The following is a 22,585-nucleotide window of genomic DNA, read 5'->3' as shown; positions in this document are numbered from 1 at the left end:
GTTCTCCCTGTGTCTGCGTGGGTTCTCTCCAGGTTCTACAGCTTCCTCCCACCTCTAAAAACATGCAGCTTAGGTGAATTGGTGATACCAAATTGCCTGTTGGTGTGAGTGCATGGTTGTCTGTTTACGTGTGGCTCCACGGTGCACTGGCGTTGCACCCGGAGTGCACCCTGCCTCACGTCCCCAGCTGGGATAGGATCCGCGATACCGGATGAAGAAGGTATTTGACAACAAATGAACAAAAGACTTTAGTCTGTTGCTATGACTAACACTATATTTAATTAAATAAAAAGCACTAACATTACATTACCACAGTGACTACAAGTATTATTGTATGAACACCGCTAAAATTAGTTTTATTTCCTCTGGATTCTTGGCCTAGGACTGACATTACTTTAAATTTAACATACTGAATAATGACAATGTGCTAATTAAACACTTTTCTATCACAGCTGCAAAATACAGATTATCTCCATTATATCTGAGTATTTTACTAATAATATAAAATGTGCTACTACACGAGAACAAATCAAACCACTTTATTAGTGCATGAATGATTAAAAGATAAAAATAAAAATAAATAATTTGATTTTTGATGAAGAGCGTATTTGGGGACTATAACCAATTTCATACGTGATTGTAAAATCAGCAAATGATTAAGGGCGTGGTGTATCAACACGTGTGGTGAAATAATTTGATGTCTTTGAGGAAAAAGTACATCAGTTACCATAAATATACTTTCAAACATACAGGAACACACACAAATCACTCACATATAGCTTATGCAAAGACAGAATGAAAATCATATTCTTTGTCTTTTTTGTACCACATGAACACAAATTTCTTTAGCATATTAAATTCAACAATTATGATATCACAAAACAAAACACATTTCAGTAATAAATCACAAAAGTAAACATATTGCTCCATTGTCACACACCCACATGCATGTTCCATTCTGTTATCTATTTGACACCCCTCCACACACACACACACACACACACACACACACACACACACACACACACACACACACACACACACACACACACACACACACACACACACTCGCCCACTAACCAGGGATAAGTCCTGCCCCTGCCCCCCTTTGACCTCAGCAGGAGGGGTGAGTGGGTGGGGGGTTGGAGGGCCCCTCAGCCCTACAAAAGCCTGAATGGCTCAGGGCAGCACACATTCACTGGGGGAACAAGAGATCTTTGTGCCAGGAGGGGAGGGGTGGAGGGAGAGAGAGCGAGGGTGCACTGGAGAGAGATACGAACACTACATAGGCCTACGTACTATTTATAACACTTTGTAATATGCACCAGAAAAACTGATACCCAAAGCAGTGCTGCCGTGACTCAGGGGGCATGAGATTTTTAGCAGCTGGATTGGAAGCCAAACCAACAGTTTATCACAGTTCGGCTCAAGTCAAGGACGAGTAGAGTTGTAACGTGCAAAAAACAGAGCAGGGGAAAAAAGCTCAGGTTCATTGGGATTTGTATTGAATTTAAGATACAAAATACTGAGCATGTTAAAAAGGCTGTTCATGAGCCATGTCTGTGCCATGGGCTGCACAATAACCGCACCAAAAAACAGGCTTCACATTTTCACTTTCACTCCTGATGTTGAAAATCAAACTAAACAAGTATTTAGAGCTAGCTCTGAATTTTCTTAAAATCAAACTTTTAAATAGCCATTATATTTAGTCAAATATGTTAATCAGTGAAACATAAAAATTTCAAGTTTACTCATTTATTTTCAATATTAGAATTTTTAGATAAAAAAAATATTCTCACTCAAAATGGGATGATTTTCAATTTTGACAGAAAACCCATGATTATAATTATACCACTCTTGAATTCATCAAATTAATCTTAAAAGTAAATACATTTTCAAACGAACTGTTATTTTGGAAGTGTGCTGCCCATTCTGATGAGAACATTGTCAAATATTTACTATAAAATAATCTGTTTTTTGCTTTTCATGGGAATTAGCCCCCCAGGATTAAAAAAAATGGAGATGAAAACCACACACACACACACACACACACACACACACACACACACACACACTTTTTTTTTATATACAACCTTGAGCCTCTAAAACTTAGACCCTATCTGTGTGATCGATACCGTTAAGCCCCTGAAGCACAACTGCCTCCGTTGCTCGACCCTCCTGTTCCTTTTCCCTTCCTCCTCAGTACATCAGTAAGCCTCAAAAGCATCCACCTTGATTAGTTCAAGTTGGTATTATCTCCATTGGAAATCTGTGTTATCAATTATAGCTCAGTCTCATCTAAAAACCAAGTCGATGGCATCATCAGTTATTTAACAGCTGGATCCGTGTTCTGTGGGGCATGTAGCTTGTTTTTGTTAACTACAGACAATCATTCAACCCCCATTTGAAATGGAAGAAGACGTACTGAACACAGTCATGTCTGAAAATCATCTAACAGCAAAGACGAGGAGTGCATTCAAAAAGTACGGCAATATTTAAAGCACAAGGACGTCAGTCAGTGTGATTATGCATGTGTCTGTAAATCTGATAAAGCAATGTCAGTTGTACAATCAAAAACCCAACAACAGTTGGCTAAAAAACAATCTTCATGCTAAATTACTTGTGTGCCTTCAATCAACATACAGAAGCGAAAATTCAGACTTGACTTGAGTGTATTTTGTAACGTACAATATTCCAGATTTTCTAAATATTGTGTTTTCTTTTTAGGTTTGAGTTTTATTCATCCAAAACATTTGACTTTATGTACAACCTTCCTCTCCAATAAATTAAATTGCTATTTTAATTTATTCATTAACACACAAAGATGCAGCACTTCCCTCTCTGGCTCACAATAGGAAATTCTCATTGACTGATTAGATTGATAACTTAGTTCTCAGAGTGATGGTCACAAGCAAGCAATATATATATAAAAACAGATTTTGCTACAAGACTAAAACAAGCATTGATCTCATAAAAAGTTTACCCTTTTTATGGTATTAAACTATGAGAACAGATGCAGACAAAAAAAATAAATTAAAAAAATAATGCTTTTTAAATTAAAACAAATATAAATAAAATTGTGAATTAAAAATCATGGAGAAAGTTTCACTAGAAATTTCTCTGCACCTGTAAATCTTTTATTCATGAATCAACCAATCATTTGACTCGATGAAAAAAAATTAAGTAGCACAAGAAAATGTGTTTCATCGACACACTTAGCTAATTAGCACATAAGGAGTTGTCTTTCCAACAAGCTTTTAATAGTATTTTTATAGTATTTAATTTAATTCTGTTATCTTTACTCTGGTTTTCACAATATCTGTATTTTGCTGCGAGACAAATCTGCTAATAATTATTCTTGAGTTACATAAAAAAGATTAAAAAATAAAGTAAAATGATCTGAATAATTTTTTTTAGAAAAAAACACTAAAATCCATAAACAAATAAGCAAAAATGTTCTTGTCTCACTGCTATACTTTCACACATTCATAGAGATCTGACTAAAATCATGCCGAACATCTTTCCTCCCCCACTACGCTCTACCAGCTCATCCGTCCCATCAGTGACCCTCCTGCTGTCAAACATTAACCTAGCCAAAATCTAACCCCCATGTCTCCCCACCCACCAACACATATCTATCAGGCTAACTATCTATCCATCAGCACAGTAGAGTCAGCAGACAGGAAGAAGAGGGGAGATAAACGCCAAGATCCTCCCCATTACTGCCCTGCATTAACCCTCAGCTAAATATTTACAGTAGGGACAAGAACACATGATTCTCATCCAGACACACACACACACACACACACACACACACACACACACACACACACACACACACACACAAACACAAAATGCACAGACACAACCACCACTGTTTTGTTTCCCTATCTGCTTTCACCACATGCGGTCTCCACGCCGCCGCCACCACCGTAAGGAGAAATACAAGCGCCAGAACCTGAAGTGAAGGTGGAATCACAAACAGAATGATCTTCAACCAGCAATGCTCCTAAAACTCATCTTCACAAAGCTAATAACACCGACATTGTGATTGGAAGCTAAAAATGATGAAAAGAAAATATATGGAAAATATCAACTAAACACACATCCAAAGAAATGGCTGAATGGTACCATTTTGAATATTTATTCAATAATTGGAGGATTTGCAAAAATATAATCACCTAAATACAGTTTTTGTAATTCTTGTAGCTTGACTGACATATAACATGTTTTCTGCCACATAAAAATGCTTTAAAAAGATCTACTGTAATCAAAATGTGTTGTTAAACTTTTCAGTAATCCTCGTCAGAGTCACCCCCCCCCCAATAAAAATGTAATAAAATCTATGGCCTAATTAGAGGAGCTCTGACCACACAGAAACAGTGGAGGTTTTTTTTTTTAAATTTCTAAATACACCCCTAAATAGGTAGTAACGTCAAAAAGCAGCAAGTTTTTTGATCAGACTTTGTGTTGTTTTTTTCACTCTCATTTAGCAAAAACATTATTTGAAGAAAAACAAGTTATTGCTTGTGGCGTGATATTAGCCACATAACTATGACCACATGATGCCTTCTGCATTGATATAACACCATAAGCAACTTTTTGTGAGTTAGTGGTGGGGGGGGGTGCAAATGTAAGATACAGGGGTGAATATGGTGTTATTGTTTGTAGGGTTTTAAAAGTCATAATACTTACAGATATTTAATTTGATTTTGTTACAACACATGGTTTCCTCTGACATGACTTGACTACCTTTCAGGCTAAAGTGGGGGGAGGCGGGGGGCTGGTCAGAAAGCCTGTGTGACTGATTTAGAGAGGATCAAAAACAGGTGTGGGAAGAGGAGAAGAAAAGAAAGTTTGAAGTTGAAGCCTTCTCATGACAGCACAAAAAAGGCCAGTTGAGTTTAAAAGTTAGTATCTGTCCGCTTACATAAATGAACCGCTGGTGGAGTGGCAACTGAACAAGGTCAAAACAGAGCTGGCAGAGTTCACATCAAGATGGCGTGACCGAAGACAATCCTTATATGAGCAGACAAAAGGCCTCGGGGTTGTGGTGCTGTGACAGTAATATTCACATTAAATACATACACAAAAGACAAAACATAATGTACAGCTGGTTTTGGATTTTAATTCCATGCTTTTAGCAGACACACTAAAAAATAATGTCCATATCAGAGCCAAGTGATTTAGCAATGGCCACAAACCTGGTCAACAGCCGGTACTGACCGGTTACTTTAATATTATAAATCATAAGACGGTCCAAAAAAACAAAAGTAAATCAACTTAAAAAGGAAAGCAAAATTAGGCTCTTGCGCAACAGCCTTTATTAAAACTGGTGATCAGTGTCGGATTAATTATTACTAATGATTAGAGAAACTGGCCTGAAGAGAGCGCGTGTGGACAAAACACCTTCGGCAGTATAAACCATCAACAGGTGGGACAAAGATCGGTAGAGGATGCAGAGAGAAACAAAAGGGTGGTAATTCTGGGAGAAAGGGGAGATGTGGATGTGTGGGCTGTGCTGAGCCATTTCCATCAGCAGAGGGGAACTCTAAAGCATAAAGTCAGTTGCCAAGCAACAGAACAAGAAGAAACACATCCAGACCACTTCCACGTGTCTACAAACACATATAGGTCCTGCTCTGACGCACGCACGCACGCACGCACACACACACACAAACACACACACACTTAGATGTCTGTCAAATCCTTATTTTTGACTGTTGTTACTTTTTCCATTATTATTAACATTTTCTTATATTTTCATCAGCATTGAGTCACAGACATCCAAACACCACCATAAACCAGGAGCTGGACGTGGTGCTGCTATAATGCTTCTTGTTTTGGTGTCAACAAAAATATCAATCTTTGGCTAAAACAAATTTGTGAAGATCATGTCTGGAATGCAGCTGACACTGATGGACAGAAGGACCTGAGACAGAACTTCTCTTTACGACATTTCACAGTTCGTTGTTTGTTTTCCTCACCTGGCCCAGTGTTTGCAGAGCCGCAGTTGCTTTGTAGACCGCCATTCCTGAGCAGCGATGGGGACTTCTGAATCCCACCGCCGACACCCATAACCCCCAGCCCCCTCTCCCCTCCTCCTCCTCCCCCCACAACCCCCACTCCTAATCCACTGCTGGAAACCAAGCTCGGCCGGCCTGAAAGCGTGGAGGATGAGGAGGAGGATGGGGATGCGGTGGAGCAGGTGTTGGCCGTGGAGGAGTTGGGGAGAGTTAGGGAGGGAGCTGGCTCTGAAGGCTTCACATCCGTGGTGAAACAAGGTCCAAATCTGTTTCTCCAGTTGCCTTTCTTTTTCTTTTTTACCCCATCCTCCCCTCCTCCTGCCGCTCCTCCTCCGATCCCTGGCCCGGAGCTGGAAGACTGGGGCCGTTTGTAGCCAGCGGACCCACCAAGGCTTGTTGTCTCGCTTGTTGTGTGACTGTGGGAATTCTCATACAGCTTACCGCCCACTGAAATAATAAAAAAGCTGTACTGAATTTTTAAGCATGAAGCCTCTTAGTGTTTCACTTAATTGTCCCAAGATCTTTAAAAGAAACTACTTCTAGGGGAAAGCATATTCTTCATCATTGGCTTTCTTGTAAATGACTTACTTATTGCCCTTTTGGCATAACTGGCATATAGCTCAGCTCATGTAAATTACGGTCACAAAAATGACTGCACTGGTTATTGATTAAACAGATTGTTATCTAATTAATTAATCCATTTGATCCATGAAATGCCACACTTAGAAGAAAGTAAATCATAATTTTTATAGTTTTAAGGTAGCAGATCTCAAAGGCCTTTTTGTCTGACGATAAGATATTCTCTCTTACTTACTATCAAAACAACATTGGGAAAGATGTCCATATCAAATCTTAGAAAATGAAATTACATCACATTTGTTTTATAAGAAAAGAATTGGTGTCATGCCTCCATAAATTTACCTGTTCAGGAGTTCGTGAGATAAACACAATGAAGCAGGGGTTGAGATACCCTTTTCTCCCCTGAACATCCAAGAATGAAATCTGATAAATGCTGATTAAATGTCCTCATATTTCAAACTCATCCCTTGAAGTGTCTTGAAGTTAGTTATTCTGCTGAAGCACCAGGTCTGTTTTCTCACACTTGTCTCTGTCAACTTCCAGTAACTTTTTCCATTAGGCTGCAACTGACAAATGGCTGTGAAAACATTCTTTACCTTACATTAAGACCACCCTGGCTAACTTCATAAATAAGAAACTTAAATGAAATATAACAGTATCTGTCAGAAAGAAAGAGTGGTGGTGCTGCTTTGTCACACAGTAAACAAAACATTGTTTAGGAAGTGTGACTGTTGTTTAAGCTGTCACTGACTAACTTGCTCACAAGATGGGATGTGTCATCACCTGGGTGTCTTAACTCCTCTGCTAACAAAGTCATTAAGAAGAAACCCTGAAAATATACCAAAGATTGTAGATTGTTGCAGCCAAACTTCGAAATATACAACTAGTTTGTTTACTGTCATTGTGATTGTAACGAACAAAACTGACTGATTCTTTGTTTTATCCTCACTATGTTACACACTCTCTAATCACAAACGAGCAAATCATAAAAATAGGTTTAAAGAAAGATATAAAAAGATGTAAGTGCCATTCTCATGAATAAATTTCTCGTACCTGCAGAGGCTGTAGTGGCGGACATCAGAGAACCGAAGACTGTTCCCTCTGAAGCTCCGCCCTCTGAGCCTGGCTTCAGAAGGCAGCTACTGAAAGATGGCGGGGAGGAGAAGGTAGTACAACCCCCTGGACGCAACGTTGAATCAGAGAAGCTTAAAAAATCAGAGGAAGAAGCAGCAGAAGGTGTCTTGCTGGCACTGGTCAGCAGGAGGCCTGAAAAACAAAAAGATGCGAGTGAGGCAGACGAGAAAGGTGTAAGGAAAAAAGATCATACAGCTGAAAAGTTTTGAATACCCATTTCCATTATCATGACAGTCTGCAACTGAAACTCGATAGTCAAAATACTCTACAAACTGTACAGCCAGGCCTTCACACACACTGATGAATCCCCACAAAACACCTGAGGGGTTTTGATAGCACAAAACAGAGAAGCTCAGTGTGAACATAGACTTCTTTCAGGACCTGACCTTCCCAAATGCCTTTTTTTTAGCGTGTTGGTCTTTCCCCAGACAGGACGACTGATTACAGGAGCCAGAGGCCAGTAGAGACATAGTTATCAAGGCCACACGCAAAAGTCTGGTGTCTGGATAAAATCCAGACACAGTAAACATGGATGTTAAAAAACAAACCAACACTGAATAACACTCCTATTTCGGTTTTAATAATCTGTAGCTACAACTGTGCTGAGCTTGCAGGTTGTTTGGGGGGGGTGTGGAGCAGCAGGTGATTTGGCCTTGTGTCTCTGTTTTTCTCACCGCATGGTTAATTCACGGTTGGAGGAAAATTAACATAGTAGAATTTTTGCAGGCATCAATTCACCTTGGTGGAAAGGCCCAGTGGAAGCAGAGGCAGACGTAGATGAGGTTGCCATGGTGACCACGGTGGAGAGAAGGGGCTTCCCTGAAGAGGTGAGAGATTTGCGGCTGCCTCTCTGTCCTGTCGGGTGACTTACGCCGCTGTTCTTCTTGTTCTTCACCTCGGACACCACCTTACCCGTGTCTGTAGCCAAACCATCTTTAGAACCGCCACCAGAATGAGCGGATGACACCTCTTGAAAGTTGGCGTTGGTGAAACGGGCATTCCCGTCATCCAGGCGCTTTTGTGAGGCCGCCGTCAAAGAGCCTCCCCCTGAGCTGCTGCTGTTGTAAGTCTGGAGGAAGGCAAAAAAAAAAAGGGAGGGAGGGAGAACAGGATTATGGTTCAACAGAATGGGAGTACAGGAATGAGGAGAAGCACCAGAACATGGAAAAGAATTATCAAACAAAAATGGGAGAAAGGTCAGTGGAAGATAAGGAAATGGGAGAGAAGAGCAACAATCAAGGCATTGAAAAAAAGTCAAGCAGTCACTCCTGGTGCAATGTGGAACTAATCCAGTTACAATTCAAGAAAAACAAAGGAATGAGGGGAACCTTCACCTTGTCTGGGACCATGATGTTTGGAAGGACGAGGGAGGGAGACATGTCCATGCTCTTCTTGTGTTTCGGTTTGTGCCTGTCCCGTTCTTTGTGTTTCTGGGTACAAAGGAATGAAAAAGAGGTAGAAACAGATGCATGTGAATTAATCTACTTATATGATGAAAGGATGAAAGATACAGATTCAGTGAAAAAAGACACCTCCTAAACCCATTATTTTAAAGCCCACTGCATTTAAAAGACATTGGGAAAATACTGAATATGGAGACACACTGCACTGCACAAAGACTAGTCAAAGAGATGTCAAAAATAAAACTAAGTAATGGAGTTATTAGGACAGAAGACAGAATGTGTGGTGCTGACAGAGGAAAAGCATTGCATTTCAAAGGCTCAGTCTGAGATGAAAGCTTAAAAATCCACAAACACAAAGAGGGATGGAAGAGAGATAAAACAGACGGGAGGCCACAGGAAACCGGCACGCTGCAGTTGAGAGCAGAGTCTAGAGCCTTAAGCTGAAACCAACAAGGTCTCATCATTTCATCCAATCATATCCTGCTTCTTGGATGTTCACAGCTCAATTTACACCCTCGCTATCGCACGTGCTACCACCCTCTTTTCCCACCCCCTGTTGTGGTGAGTGGGTGCCAGTGCATTTACACCTCACAGGCACACCTTGCACCCTGACACCTCTCTGAACGTGTGTGTGAACAGACAGGTGCATGCACACTTACACACACTTTAACGTGGGCACTCATCCACACAGAAGACACATTCTTGGAGGGGTGGTGAAAATATGCAGCAATCCTGAGACAACATGGGACTCAACATGCTTGTAATGTTCAGTGTCATAATAACTCTGCAATAGCCAGAATGGCCCCTCTCCCTTATTCCCTCAGGGTCTTCCAGAGGAGTGATCTATGCAGACTGGTGGCAGTTTAGCCAGACTTCCTTTATGACTGTCAGCTAACAGACATCACGAGTCATATCAGGAGACAGCAGCTCTACTGTAAGCTCATTGCTTGCTGGCTTCTGTTAACGCGTTGGGGTTAAGAGTTCACTTTGTGCGTACATTCCTGGGTATAATTTAGATCCGAAGTTGTAAACTAACAATCTCTTGTTTGGTATGTTCAATAGCTTTAAAATACCTAAAATCACCAAATTCCACTCTGCCTGGTAGCATACATGTGTGTCAGTTTGTTCCTTTTATAAACATTTCTCCAAAAGTGATCAATATTTCATAACATAAAGACACAGTGAGAATATAAAATGATTCAATTTAAATAAAATGTCATGTCAGTAATTTAACACCTAAAATGAAAAAGCTTGAGCAGGAGTTTTGAAAACTTCTTTAAAAAAAAAAAATTAAGAATGACAAAAAACCCAAAACAATTAAATCTTGTTTTTCTCTTAGGATGTCCATTAATTGGGAATTTGATTCTACGACATGCCGTATTTTTCAAATCCTTGACTATTATGCTTCATTCATTGGCCCTTGATGCTAGTCTCAGCATGTAGGATAAATTTAGAATTTCCTGTTGGTCAGCTCATAAAGCAACTGTTCAGAACTACTTTAAATTTGTTTACAAGCTTTTAAACTGGCTACAATTGGGACAAATGACACACAGAGAAACATTAGACAGACGGCGATTTCACAAAATGTAATGCGTAACTTAAACTGCCGCTACTGCAAAAAAAGGATAGATGATACTGGAGAGAAGGGGTACATTCTTCGGGATTCCCTTGTTGTTTTTCATTAACATTCCAAAGGTAGGTGTTGATGGACAGAGGCTAAGCTAAGAGGGTCAGATGACACAGACACACACACTCACACACACACATGCACAGAAAGACCCTAAGCAGTGGGCGTGGGAAACATAACATACACACAATATAACCCTGACACACCCTTATCAATCAGGTCAATTGATTATATAGGCAGAGACAAAGCCTTTCAGTGTGTCCTTTCCCCTCTTTCTCTGTTACTGACCATTAGCAGCCTGATCATTTGACATGTCTGAGGACGCTTTAAGACTGTGTGAGGCAGATGTAAAAGTAGTGGCAGAGGATGAAGGCTAACTTTGTTTTTCAACTCACTCCTGAGCAATGAGCGATGCAATGAAATCTGCTCCATCTCTGCTACAAAACATATCCAGCGGTTGAAAGTTGAAAACATGTTCACTCTTTCTCTATGTCTCCACAAAACTAAAAAGGTGGAATTCAATATGTATTCAGTCTTGCCATACAAGGCCAAATGGAATTTTGACAAAATATTTAATTTTGCAATCTGACAAATGAAAGACCCGTACCTCTGGGATAAAACAGGGGCATTGTCTCTTACTTTGATAAAACATGTATTTTAAGTGCTTCACAAGTCAACCTGATGGCCTCAGAATGTCAATCAGAGGCTGCACACAGGGAGGCAAGGAGCTCTGTGCAAGGGAAGACGGGGCAAACAGAGGAAAAGGAAGTTAAAGGGGGAAAATAATCCACCCTGGCTTGGCAGGAATTCCCCCAAGCAGTTTCCTGCAAGATCTCTGACCGGCCATTGTCTGTGTATGGAAGGGCAGGAGTGTGTATGTGAGGCCTTTTCTAAGCAGCCAGCTTAGAGAACATTTTAGCCCAAGTTGCAGTTTGACTGCAAGGTCTATCAGAGTCACTATCCTCCAAACCACATAACAAATGCACGCACAAAAACAAATCTGAGCTAATCCTGATGTCCGACCCTGAAGTGTCTATGAAAAACACAATGAGAAAAACGCTGAAATAGGAATGAAGGCACAGTGGGACTCTGGTTCATGGGATTGAAGTGGAGGAATTAAAAGCACTAAATCACATGTGTGTAAACTTGAGCTGGAAAAGTAGGACGGCGCCAAGTTTTGATGAGGTGACCCAAACCTAAAGCAACATTTAGTAAATTCAGTAAATGGCTAACTCAGACAAAAAGAAGCTGAATATGTCTTAAAACTGGAAAAAAGGCACAAGGTTTCGATGCTCCTTTTGATTGCATTTGAAGATAAAAGAAACAGTCCTGTGACAGTGAAGCACGTTAATCGATTGGGTGCAAAGCACTGTTTCACGCATGTGTTAGACGTCATGCTAGCGACAACTTTGTTGTTTTTACGTTACACAGATTTTCCTAATGGAATGCTGGCCGACTATTTCACACCCATTGATCTGCTGTACAGAAAGGACTTTTGTGTAGCCCTGTTGAACAGCCTATGGGGAGAGTGAGCTAAAGAAGGTACTGTAACAGAACTATATCAACAAAAGCCAGAGCAGGTGAGCTAAAAAGATTTTTTTTTTTAAATAGACACATTATCCACATAATCCTGAAGCCGTATTGTTTCATACAAAGACAAAGCCCACAAATAAAAAAAACACATAACATGTATTAAATGCTTGATCTCTATTCCACAAAATACTAATCATGACAAACTTATTGTTATGTGTCAATCATCAAAGTGTCCTTTACAAAAAAAATTAATCAAATCTCATAGACTTTAAAATAAATGTAACATCTAATCAGAACATGAGTGTTTCATTCAGTGGAAATGGAACAAATATGGGTTACCCTATTATGGGTACCAAAACAGGTTAATGGAGGAACATCTACTCTTATTTCAGGACAGTGGAGGGCAAAGTGACAATTCAAATATACTTCCACTGATTCTGCTTCACTAAATGACAAAAAATTAAAGGTGGATCCAGAAAAAGCAACATTGTTTTATGATAAATATGTTGTTCTTCATACTTAAAATGATAACATGTGGTCAGAGTAAGTTGCCAAAAGTTTAAAAAAAAAAAAAAAAGCTTCTTGCAAGAAGTGAAGACAATTTTAAATTAGATCATGTAAAGCTACTTGTAAAACTTGGGGGGGGGGTTCAGTGCTCTGACGTTTGTATTAAACTTTAATATTTTCAAAGTGCAAGAAATTACAAAGACGGAAAATTAATAAGTCGGACAGGGAGAATCAATGACAACCAAAACAAAAGCTTAACTGTAAAGGGCCAGTCATGAGTTTGCTTTTGCATATTAAATGTAAAGTCTATTTTTGAGAATAATCCTAATAAATTAATTAAGGTTTGGCTGTGTCCTCACTTCTGACTTGGGGCTCAGAGAACATGACAGGAAACAAATAGAACAGATTCCTTGACATGTCCTCTAATTTCAGATTTTTCACAGCCTGTGTTCACATGCTTTGCTAACAGCTGTGACTGATTAAGTCATGCTAATGTTACATTCATTAGGAGTCTATGATCACTGGTCGGTGTGTGTGGGCCACAGTCATACTTCTAATTCAAGAATGTTCACAACATTAAGAACACAGCACTTATGAAAAGTGAGTGACATATTGATGTAAAACACATTTTATACTCAATCTGTCATGGTAATATGCTCAAATCTATCGTACAGTGAAGTAATTCCTAAAAGTGATGGTCAAGATCTAGTTTGTAGGAATTACGAGAAACAACTAGAGGAAAATTATAAATCATTATCTTTTTATTTGCATCTAATCTTTTCAACAAAGGGAGTGAGTCATTCTCCATTGAGTACAACATCTTTCACGAAGTAGTACTGCAACGTTTTTACAGCAGCCAAAAGAATATACAAATTAAATGTTGGTAAGAGAGAGGCCCCTTTGGATTTTCCATTTTTAGCATCCACCCTTAGGGAAGGTGAGGTGAGTGTTCAGTTGGGGTCAATCTGCAACTTAAAATAGCAATTCATGACTTACTACTTTCAAGACAATCTATCCATGCTAAAATTAGTTAATCACTTTTCTCAAATTGTCTGATTTAGCAGAATGAATATTTAGCAGTCAATGAGAACCACTTCTGATCCTTTAGCTGTATTTATAATTTAAACAAAATTATTTCTCATAAATTAAACTAGTCAGAAATACTACCCTGCAGATATGTTCAAATTGTGTCCACAAATATGTGTTATGGGGTTACTTTTAGAGTTGGTGTAAATGAATAATGGATAATGGCTGTTGTTCTTTGTCTTTGCCTGAATATACTGTACATAAGTGAAGGTGTTTTTGATAGAGAGGGATTGATAGAATAGAGAGGACACAGAAAGGCTAAAATAAGACAACCCCCCTCCAAATAGAAAACAAAATTAAAAAAACAGACTATGATTAAAAACTAAAAGTTTAAATTCAAAAACAGATTAAAAAAAAACACTTCTGTGACTACTGATTTAAAAAGTCATTGGTTCATTAGTAAGAGTAAAAAGGCATGGTAGCAGTAGGTACCGGTACTTAAAACAAAAAATATTATACAGTACCACTGTCAAGCGGCCCACCACTCTAGAAATTGTCGGTCCCTTTTTCTACTGACTAAATGTAACCATTAGGCAAAGTGCAGAACAACCATAAATACTACACACAAGAAAGAAAAAAAGTAGATAGAGGGCAACAGCTAAACCCTCACAAACATAAATTCTTTTTTATTGTGTTTTTAAGGCTCCATTGCCAAAACTAGGATCTTAAGAGGCATCTTGGGACACTTTTGAGCAATCCTGGTTATCAATCTCAGGCCAAGCCAACTTGCCGTAGCACATAGTATCTGTAGTCATAGTGAGAAAAAACAGTATCCACAAATTAAAGCCATATTACTTCCAAGAGAAGTTCAAGTCTTATCTTTTAAGTCTCTGTTTAAAAATATAGATCTAGACACTGTTTCTTTGTCTTAGGCACATGTCACTCTTTTCCCTTTATAGTCTACATCTGGTTTGCCATAAACCAGAGTTCAGATTTTACTATTCTTACCAATAAAGAAAGAAAAAGATCTATTTTTAAAATACTGAATTATCATTAAACTGTACTGGCCTTGCCTTTTGATTTGATGTAACTGATTCACTTTCTCTGAACCCCAGGGACAAATTTTAATCTTCGTCATGCTTTATTTCAAGTCAAACAACTTAATGCACTGTGTGTAATTTTAATGTTTAATACCAGTTGTTTCAAATGAACAGCTGGAGATACAAAGTTTCGCAAACTGGGGTGCTGATCAATGTCACAGAAGCTGCTGAAAACCAAATGAAAAGGATGGCCAGTATCACAGCAATGTCAGCATAACTAACACACAGTATGGCATTTCTCTGACTAAAATATTCTGACTAATTATGAAGGTAAATTTCATTCCATTTAGCCTTAAAAACATCACACAAGTTTGAAAACATATATGCCTATTGACCAAGTCCTTTCCAGAATGATATGGTACAAACAGGTTATCAACATCCATTAAGTGGCTTTTCATGAAACACACTCCAGCAATATTTATTTCCCCATCATTGATTCCCTTGTGATCCTTCCTGTCATCCATACAATCCAACCGTAACAACATTATGCCCCAGCATTCAATGTCATTCCTACACAATCAATAAAACATGAGTCTTGTCATTATAATTTGGTAACAATAAAATACCTTTGATTGTGAAGACACCATGCAGTCTAAAGAAAATCTTCAGTTTAATCAAATCAGGTACATGATTTAATTATATATTTCCCATGAGTGTCCCATCACCAAACGAGGCAGAGTCTCAACATTCAGAAATTCTTATACCCTTTACGATAGGTTGTTAATTAATGCAGGAGTGGAATGACATCTGGAACACAATAGAATATCTCCTCAGTCAACAACGAGCTGGAAAAAGATTTCCTCTTCATATCCAGTTGTTGAATTAATTGTTGTGTATTATGGTAATCCTTTTTCATTCATTGCTTATCTGAATTTCTCACAGCAGTGACTAGCTAACCACCTGCATCATGTTGGTCGTATAGTCACAGAAAGAGACTGGCCAAGAAACCAGTCGTTTGTCAAAAAGACAAACAAATGGTTTTTTTCCCCTTGTATTTATTAGGTGCATACTTTTTCTTTCTTAAATTATATTTATCCCACGACTTTGTCTTCAAATATCGTAGAGCAGGATCAGCTTCTCTCACAGTGGTTAACTGAATAACTGCAGTCTTTATTTATCAAAACCATGTGCCCAATTTCAACAAAGCTGCACAACATATACTTCAATACCCTGGAGCAAAAAACAAAGGTAAACTGATAGGATACAGTGGAAATCCAAAGAAATGAATCACTCTAATATTATTTTTCTCAGGAAATTTTATAAAGAATCATTCAGTGTCATTTGCTTCATTTCATATTGTAGTGAAAATAGTGACCTTACAAATTCAAAGGAACCCCATAGGCACCTGCAAACCCAATGTGCCGTGGCCACACTGGACTTAACTCCTATACACAAGAGGATAGAGGGGACGATTGGGCCCTGTTAGAGAGATTAGAGGGATCAGAGGGGGAAGAGGAATAAAAATAGATGGACAGGGGTACATGGAGGGTAAAGGACAGGTGGAAGAGAAGCGGGGGGGTTTACCTATTGGTTCAGTAAAGAAAGCATATGGACGAGGAAGACAGATTGAGAGAGAGGGGGTTGAGGACAACCAGGACTGGAAGCTTATTGAAGTTGCAATAAAGGTACAGAAAAGAAGGAAAAGGAGTCATAGCAAAGGGATGTAGAGACAGAATATACAGTTGTTCATGTTGTGAAAACACACACAACTTTCATTACACTGTCATTCGTAGAAAGACACCGTGGCTATAACAAGTATGAGTGGTTTCATATCTGAGGTCAGCGTTTGGTTCTTGGGAAAAGAGTGTTTGCATGATGAGCCTCAATCAATGTCAATAAAATATATCGCGCTGTGAAAAAAATTTAATATCATATATTCATACATCATTCAAAAAACAAGCTTGTTATTCAGTTAACAAGTACAATAAATATCTTAAATGAGACAAACTAAAAAATTTGTGTCTAAGGACACACTTGCAACTGCTAAATGTTGTGTACCTAAAAAAGGTATAAAAGTGAAAATTTGACCTTGACCTAGTTTTTCAAGGTCAACGTTGTCATCTAATTTCCATCCGAAGTAATGTGCTGTTTCTTTCATCTTTCTATCTGCAACGGTTGTGAAGATATTTGGTGGATGGACAGACAGACGAATACACAAACACTGACGATTACAATACATCACCGCTTCGCGGGATGAAATAAAATCAAATATTGATACAGGTCGCTACAAGTTCAGTTGTTCTAGATTATACATCATTGAAAAAATGTAATTCACGTGATTGTTTTGAATTCAGACTAGTTTACGGTAGAGTTTTGCTCCTTATATCTGATTTCTAGAGGAGAAAACACTTCGGGGAACTTTCAATAAGCCATTCCAACAGCCAGAGTCAGCTGTTGATGTTCACGATTTATTGTACAGTACTGTAGCTTACTTTTAGAACAAAGGAAAAGGAAAAAGAGGGAGCAATTATCATCAGTCAGATGCATAGTTGTCATCAGAAGGATGGTCGCAACTACCACTATCATCACTGGCCTTTGCTTTATCATCCATGATAAAAAGTCCAAAGCCTGACGGTTTGAGACACTTCGAGACAACAACAAATGAAAACAAGAGGGGGAGAGTGTTGGAGGGGCGTGAACGCAGTGCTGCTGCCCCAGCGGAGGTTGTGGCAGAATGGGGAACTGCAGGAGAATAGTCGACAAGCGTTTGTTCGTATCTCTGAATGTTCGTAAGTTGAGGACTACCTGTGTTTGTGTGTGTGTGTGTGTGTGTGTGTGTGTGTGTGTGTGTGTGTGTGTGTGTGTGTGTGTGTGTGTGTGTGTGTGTGTGTGTGTGTGTGTGTGTGTGTGTTTAATAATTTGAGAGGAATGACTGTCTTGTAATGTGAAAAGTTGTGGTGTATGGAAAAGCTTTCCATGGATTATGGCTAAAATGAATGGTCACTTACCAATTTGCTGTGGTGGTATTTGCAATATCCACAGTACTTGACATTGTCTGCGTCCGATCCTTGTTCCTCACATAATAACCCTGCAAACTGGGCACTGTGGCAGAGAGTCATATAAAGAACATTAAAGGGATGTTAAAGGCTTAAGTTATAAACAATTATGTGTAATATGGCAGCACAGTACTGTAAATGTCATTACAGTGCGCCTTTGTTCCTCGCGGTTAACGGGTTCCAGGAACCACACGTGATTAACGAATTCCGCGATACAGCGACTATTTTACTATTTACGAAAATTTAAATCTTTATGACCCTTCCCATACTGATATTAAACCACCTTCTACATCTGTATTACCTTTTCCCACACTCTTATCCACTGTTTAAAGCAATTTTGTGTCTCATGCAAGTCCAAGACTCACAGAACATTGCGCACTTCTGGATGTCGTCAGCTAATAGAATGTACAGTATCACGTGACTGCTTACTAAAAATCCGCAATGAGATAAAGTTGCGAGCATTGATGCGCAAATTCAAGAGGGTGCACTGTATACCAAAATTGCTCAGTGTCATAAAATCCAGGTTTGGCCAGTCTGTACAGTCATTACAGTTCTTAAACCTTTTCTCTTAAACTACAGCAACACGACCAGTTACAAAGCTGGCAGTCTCAACATTCAAAAAAAGTGTTACCCTTCCAGGATTTGATTTTATGCTTTAAGCAGTTTGGAACAGTGGTTTTCCTATTCACTCAACAGTATATCAAATGTTTGTATGCGAGACTACAGCTGGGTTTAAGTGAAGAGCTGAAAACACAATCTGGCTCTTTGTGTTTGTGAGGTTAACGTCATGTGAGCATGTCTCACCATGTGACATGGAAGGCCTGCCTGCAGCCATGTTTGTTGCAGGTCATACAGGCTCCAGTGGCTGCTTTACTCTCTCTGCCCTGGTCCTCACAGATATAACATGTCTACACACACAAGAGAGACAATCATTTAAATTCACAAAAAGACTCAATTTTTCATAATTACACTGTTAGAGGGATTACATGACATCCACATTTAAAATTCTTAACCTTGTTGTAGCGGTCATGTGGTACTGACTGCAGTACTATGGGCTCCATCGTCGACACATTAGCAAATTCTACCTCAGGTATGTAGAGAGCACAAACCACATGGGCCCAGCCTGCAAAAACACACCAAGAAAACATCAGCTTCAGCACATTCATGACAGCAAAATGTAGCTTTTGGCAACATCTCAGAATTTGATTAAAATACAAGTTAAAAACGCATCTGAAGAAGTGTTGAATTGTAATAGGAGCATCCTCTGATTTGTTGGCTGTGAGGTCAACCAACTTTGCAAAAGGTGGTGAACCAAGAGGACTGATAACCCATTGAGTACATTTCTGCCCCATACCAAAATATATTCATTCTCATCAGGCTGGGAAAACAATAAAGACTAAATATTTCTGTGCGTTGCTTTGACTTTTAACAATACACAAATTTGAAGTCTCTACACTAAATGTAAAACTGCTACACTTTTGATAGGTCCATTTAACTCACTGGCTGCCAGCACTTTGTAGCAATTAATCTCCTTCGACTGACCACGGGCATTTATCGATGTTTCTGTTTTTGACTAAACGCAAGATGCTTTACTCACAGCGACACCTTATTCACTTGTCGGTGTGCACTGACATAGACAAATTTGTTCCATCATACGTTGCTGCAAATTCTTAAAATAGATTTTACCATGCAGCTATAACATGTACAACTAAAACATCTTAGCACCAGCTGGAGGTTGATGGGGAAATAGATTTTTTACTTTGATAATTAAATGGCAACTCTGGGATTTACATTTGATTAAGCCCTGTTTTCTCATCATCTTGGTGGCAAATGTTTAAAAAGGACAAATATGAGTGAAGCTAATCCAGTCCAGGTAGAACACTATTTTTAGTCCTTGGAATCACGTGAATGTTCCTTTAATATATTTCTCTGTTAAAGAATGAAACATACTCTAGCCTGCAATGAGGTTCTTGTAGATGAGTGGACTAGCTGGACATGTTTCTTCTTCAAGTGACGCTTTGGGCCCACATTTCTTATGAACTGGATCTTCATCTTCCAAAACAAATCCCTGATGGTATGTTGGATATCCAAATCCCACAGTGCTACTTCTAGCACTGTGGGATGGAGAGCCATTGAGGATGTAGTTCAGTGGTAGACCTCATGATTCCCACGTATGATGAGGGTTGTGGCAGGAAGGGCATCAGGTAAAAGAAAAACTTTGCTGAACAAATATGAGCATCCACCAATCACGCGCTGAGGCGACCCCTAACGGGACAACCCGAAGGCAGTTGGGGTGGACAGCCATGCCATCTGCCTCACTACCCTGCCGTTTTCTATGGTGTGTGTGGCCGTGGTTTGCAATGCACTTCCTGACAAGAAGCAGAAGAGTTATGGAAATTATTTGTTTATTTGATTTACATTAGCGATGAGCAAAATCTCACTTACGATAGCCATGAAATTTTTTATTGTACACATCACACAATTATCTGCTGCAAACCCGTGTGAAAACTACCTCAAAACTATGGAGATTTTATTTGGCTGTCGAGTCAAACCTCAAATGGCCGAAACCCAAAAGCAATACGCCTTTGGTTCAAACGAAGCGACTCGTAAATATTTTAATTTGCAACTGGTAGTTAATCTATCTAAGTAGCCATTTATTGAGCTCAAACACACACACAGCTGCCTGTCAGTGAAGACAAACTGTGGGCGGTGTAATGACAGTGAGGCATGGTGGAGTGGCAGCAGAATTGATGACGAGCTGAGGAGCAGGAGGAGGTCAATGGGAGGTCAAATGGAGGTGGGAGTCTCCCTTCCACACTGGAGGTGTCTGTTTTTCCCCATAGCGGAAACAAAAACAGGCTTAAACTTACAGTTGAACCCCTGACCTGCCTTTGACCTGGTGAGCGGGACAGGGAGGAGGGCAGAGGGTGGGACGGAGGGGAGACAGTGGGTGCGAAATGGGGGCATGTTGTTGTTTCGAAGTTCCTTCAAGAAGCTGGAAGAGGCCTATAAAACAAGACTATAAAAGTGGCATGCCTTCCTCCTCAAATGAGGTATTCACACTTTTACACCATAAAATCCTAACAAAGCATCCTTTTACAAACAACCCTTACAGTGAGGAGTTATTTCAGTCCTGTGTGTTGAGACAATGAGTTTTCATTTTCTTGCTGACATATTTGAAGTGCTGTGAAGTCAAATAAACAAAAGAAATGAAAAAACTTTTGGGTCATGATGTCTTTATGGGCTTCTCTGTTAACACACCTGACACTTACAACAGGTTAAAAACAAACAAACAAGCAAACCAAAAACTATTTTTATTTCATTTTGTGCTTACCGTACAATTTCATGTACAGAGAAACCACATGAATCAAGAATATCCTCAGAGGAATTTGAAGCTGTAGTTGAAATATTTCGCATGGATGTCTGAAATTTCTTAACGCTAACTTGTGGAAGTGAACCTGCTGCTAATAAAATATTGTGAAGTCATATTCATATGACTATAACAGACTGAGTTTGAAAGGTTCCATTATGGAAATTCTTTCAACTTTGTATGTTATATTTAATATCCTGCTTTATTGAGAGCCACTATATTTACTGAGCATGTACAACCGAAGTACAAAAAGGAGACCAACACAAACCCCTCTATGTCTTTTCTTTCTTCTCTGCCTGCTATATATTAAGATGCTGGATCAAAAACCTGTTTCAGACAACTACCTTTGTTCTTATTTATTACTGTCCCACCTGAAATAACATTAAGTACCACACAGATCAACAAGTGAAGAGGAACTGACACAAGTAGAGAAATGGACGGTGGGGGACAGAGATGGTGAGAGAGAAATGGGAGGAAAAAGAGATGGAGAGAGGGGTCATGGGAAGGGTAAAATAAAAGAGAAAGTAGTAAAACGGTGTGTGTTAGTGTTGTCCTGAAGCCTCCCTGCAGGCCTGGACACAATCCCACAGCTGTGCCTCTCTCTCTGCCCAACTCAAACACACACACACACACACACACACACACACACACACACACACGCGCACACACACACACGCACACAGAATATTTACAGTCTCCACCAGGCTGACCTCCCAATGAACCCAAAGAGGAGACTCCTCACAGGCCATGCACTATACCCAACCTGGCCCGCCCCCTCATAAACACACACACTCATAAAACATGGACTGGCAAAGGACGGTAGGGAAAGGCAGAACACACAACAAACACCAACATAACTCTCAGAGCAGCATGCTCACACCCCTTAAACTTGTCACTGACATGCAATTAATGTCAAAATATGCACGAGGCTCCCCACACATTTTGGGTGTATCTGTGTTTGTGTTTGGATGTATTTTACCTCCATTGTCTGTTCTCTTGAGGGCTCCATCTTTGTGGGGACACAGCTCGCATCTCTGCATGTAAGGAAGAAAAGTTAAATTAAAGTTAACCAACTCATCTCTTACACCAAATACAGAAGTTTGGTAATATTAAGGAATTAGAGATGAACTAGCATGTGGTAATGATTTGGGAACAAGGCCAGCAATTCTCCCAGAAAACACTCCCATTATCTGCTACCAAATGCACAAGTTGCTGCATTGTTCACACAACACTGGAATCTAGAATTGTGAGGTCATTGTGGTTTACACATGACATAACTAATCA

At 39.5% G+C, this 22,585-nt stretch overlaps 1 protein-coding gene across 2 annotated transcripts in view; it reads right to left on the bottom strand.

Annotated features, from left to right (window-relative positions):
- Positions 1-22,585, bottom strand: part of mllt10 (MLLT10 histone lysine methyltransferase DOT1L cofactor) — a 43,636-nt gene that overhangs the window by 13,987 nt on the left and 7,064 nt on the right. For both annotated transcript variants that reach the window (XM_068304091.1, XM_068304092.1), the window contains exons 3-10: positions 22,281-22,335; positions 18,945-19,054; positions 18,736-18,839; positions 17,884-17,977; positions 9,074-9,169; positions 8,478-8,808; positions 7,659-7,871; positions 5,988-6,473 (exon numbers count right to left, since the gene is read on the bottom strand). In XM_068304091.1, coding sequence (XP_068160192.1) covers positions 5,988-6,473; positions 7,659-7,871; positions 8,478-8,808; positions 9,074-9,169; positions 17,884-17,977; positions 18,736-18,839; positions 18,945-19,054; positions 22,281-22,335 — 1,489 coding nt within the window. The remainder of the gene's footprint in view (positions 1-5,987; positions 6,474-7,658; positions 7,872-8,477; positions 8,809-9,073; positions 9,170-17,883; positions 17,978-18,735; positions 18,840-18,944; positions 19,055-22,280; positions 22,336-22,585) is intronic.

This window comes from Antennarius striatus, chromosome 20, assembly GCF_040054535.1.
Source record: "Antennarius striatus isolate MH-2024 chromosome 20, ASM4005453v1, whole genome shotgun sequence".
Classification (NCBI taxonomy): Eukaryota; Metazoa; Chordata; class Actinopteri; order Lophiiformes; family Antennariidae; genus Antennarius; species Antennarius striatus.
The sequence above is the reverse complement of the archived record's forward strand: the minus strand, read 5'-3'. Positions and strand labels throughout refer to the sequence as shown.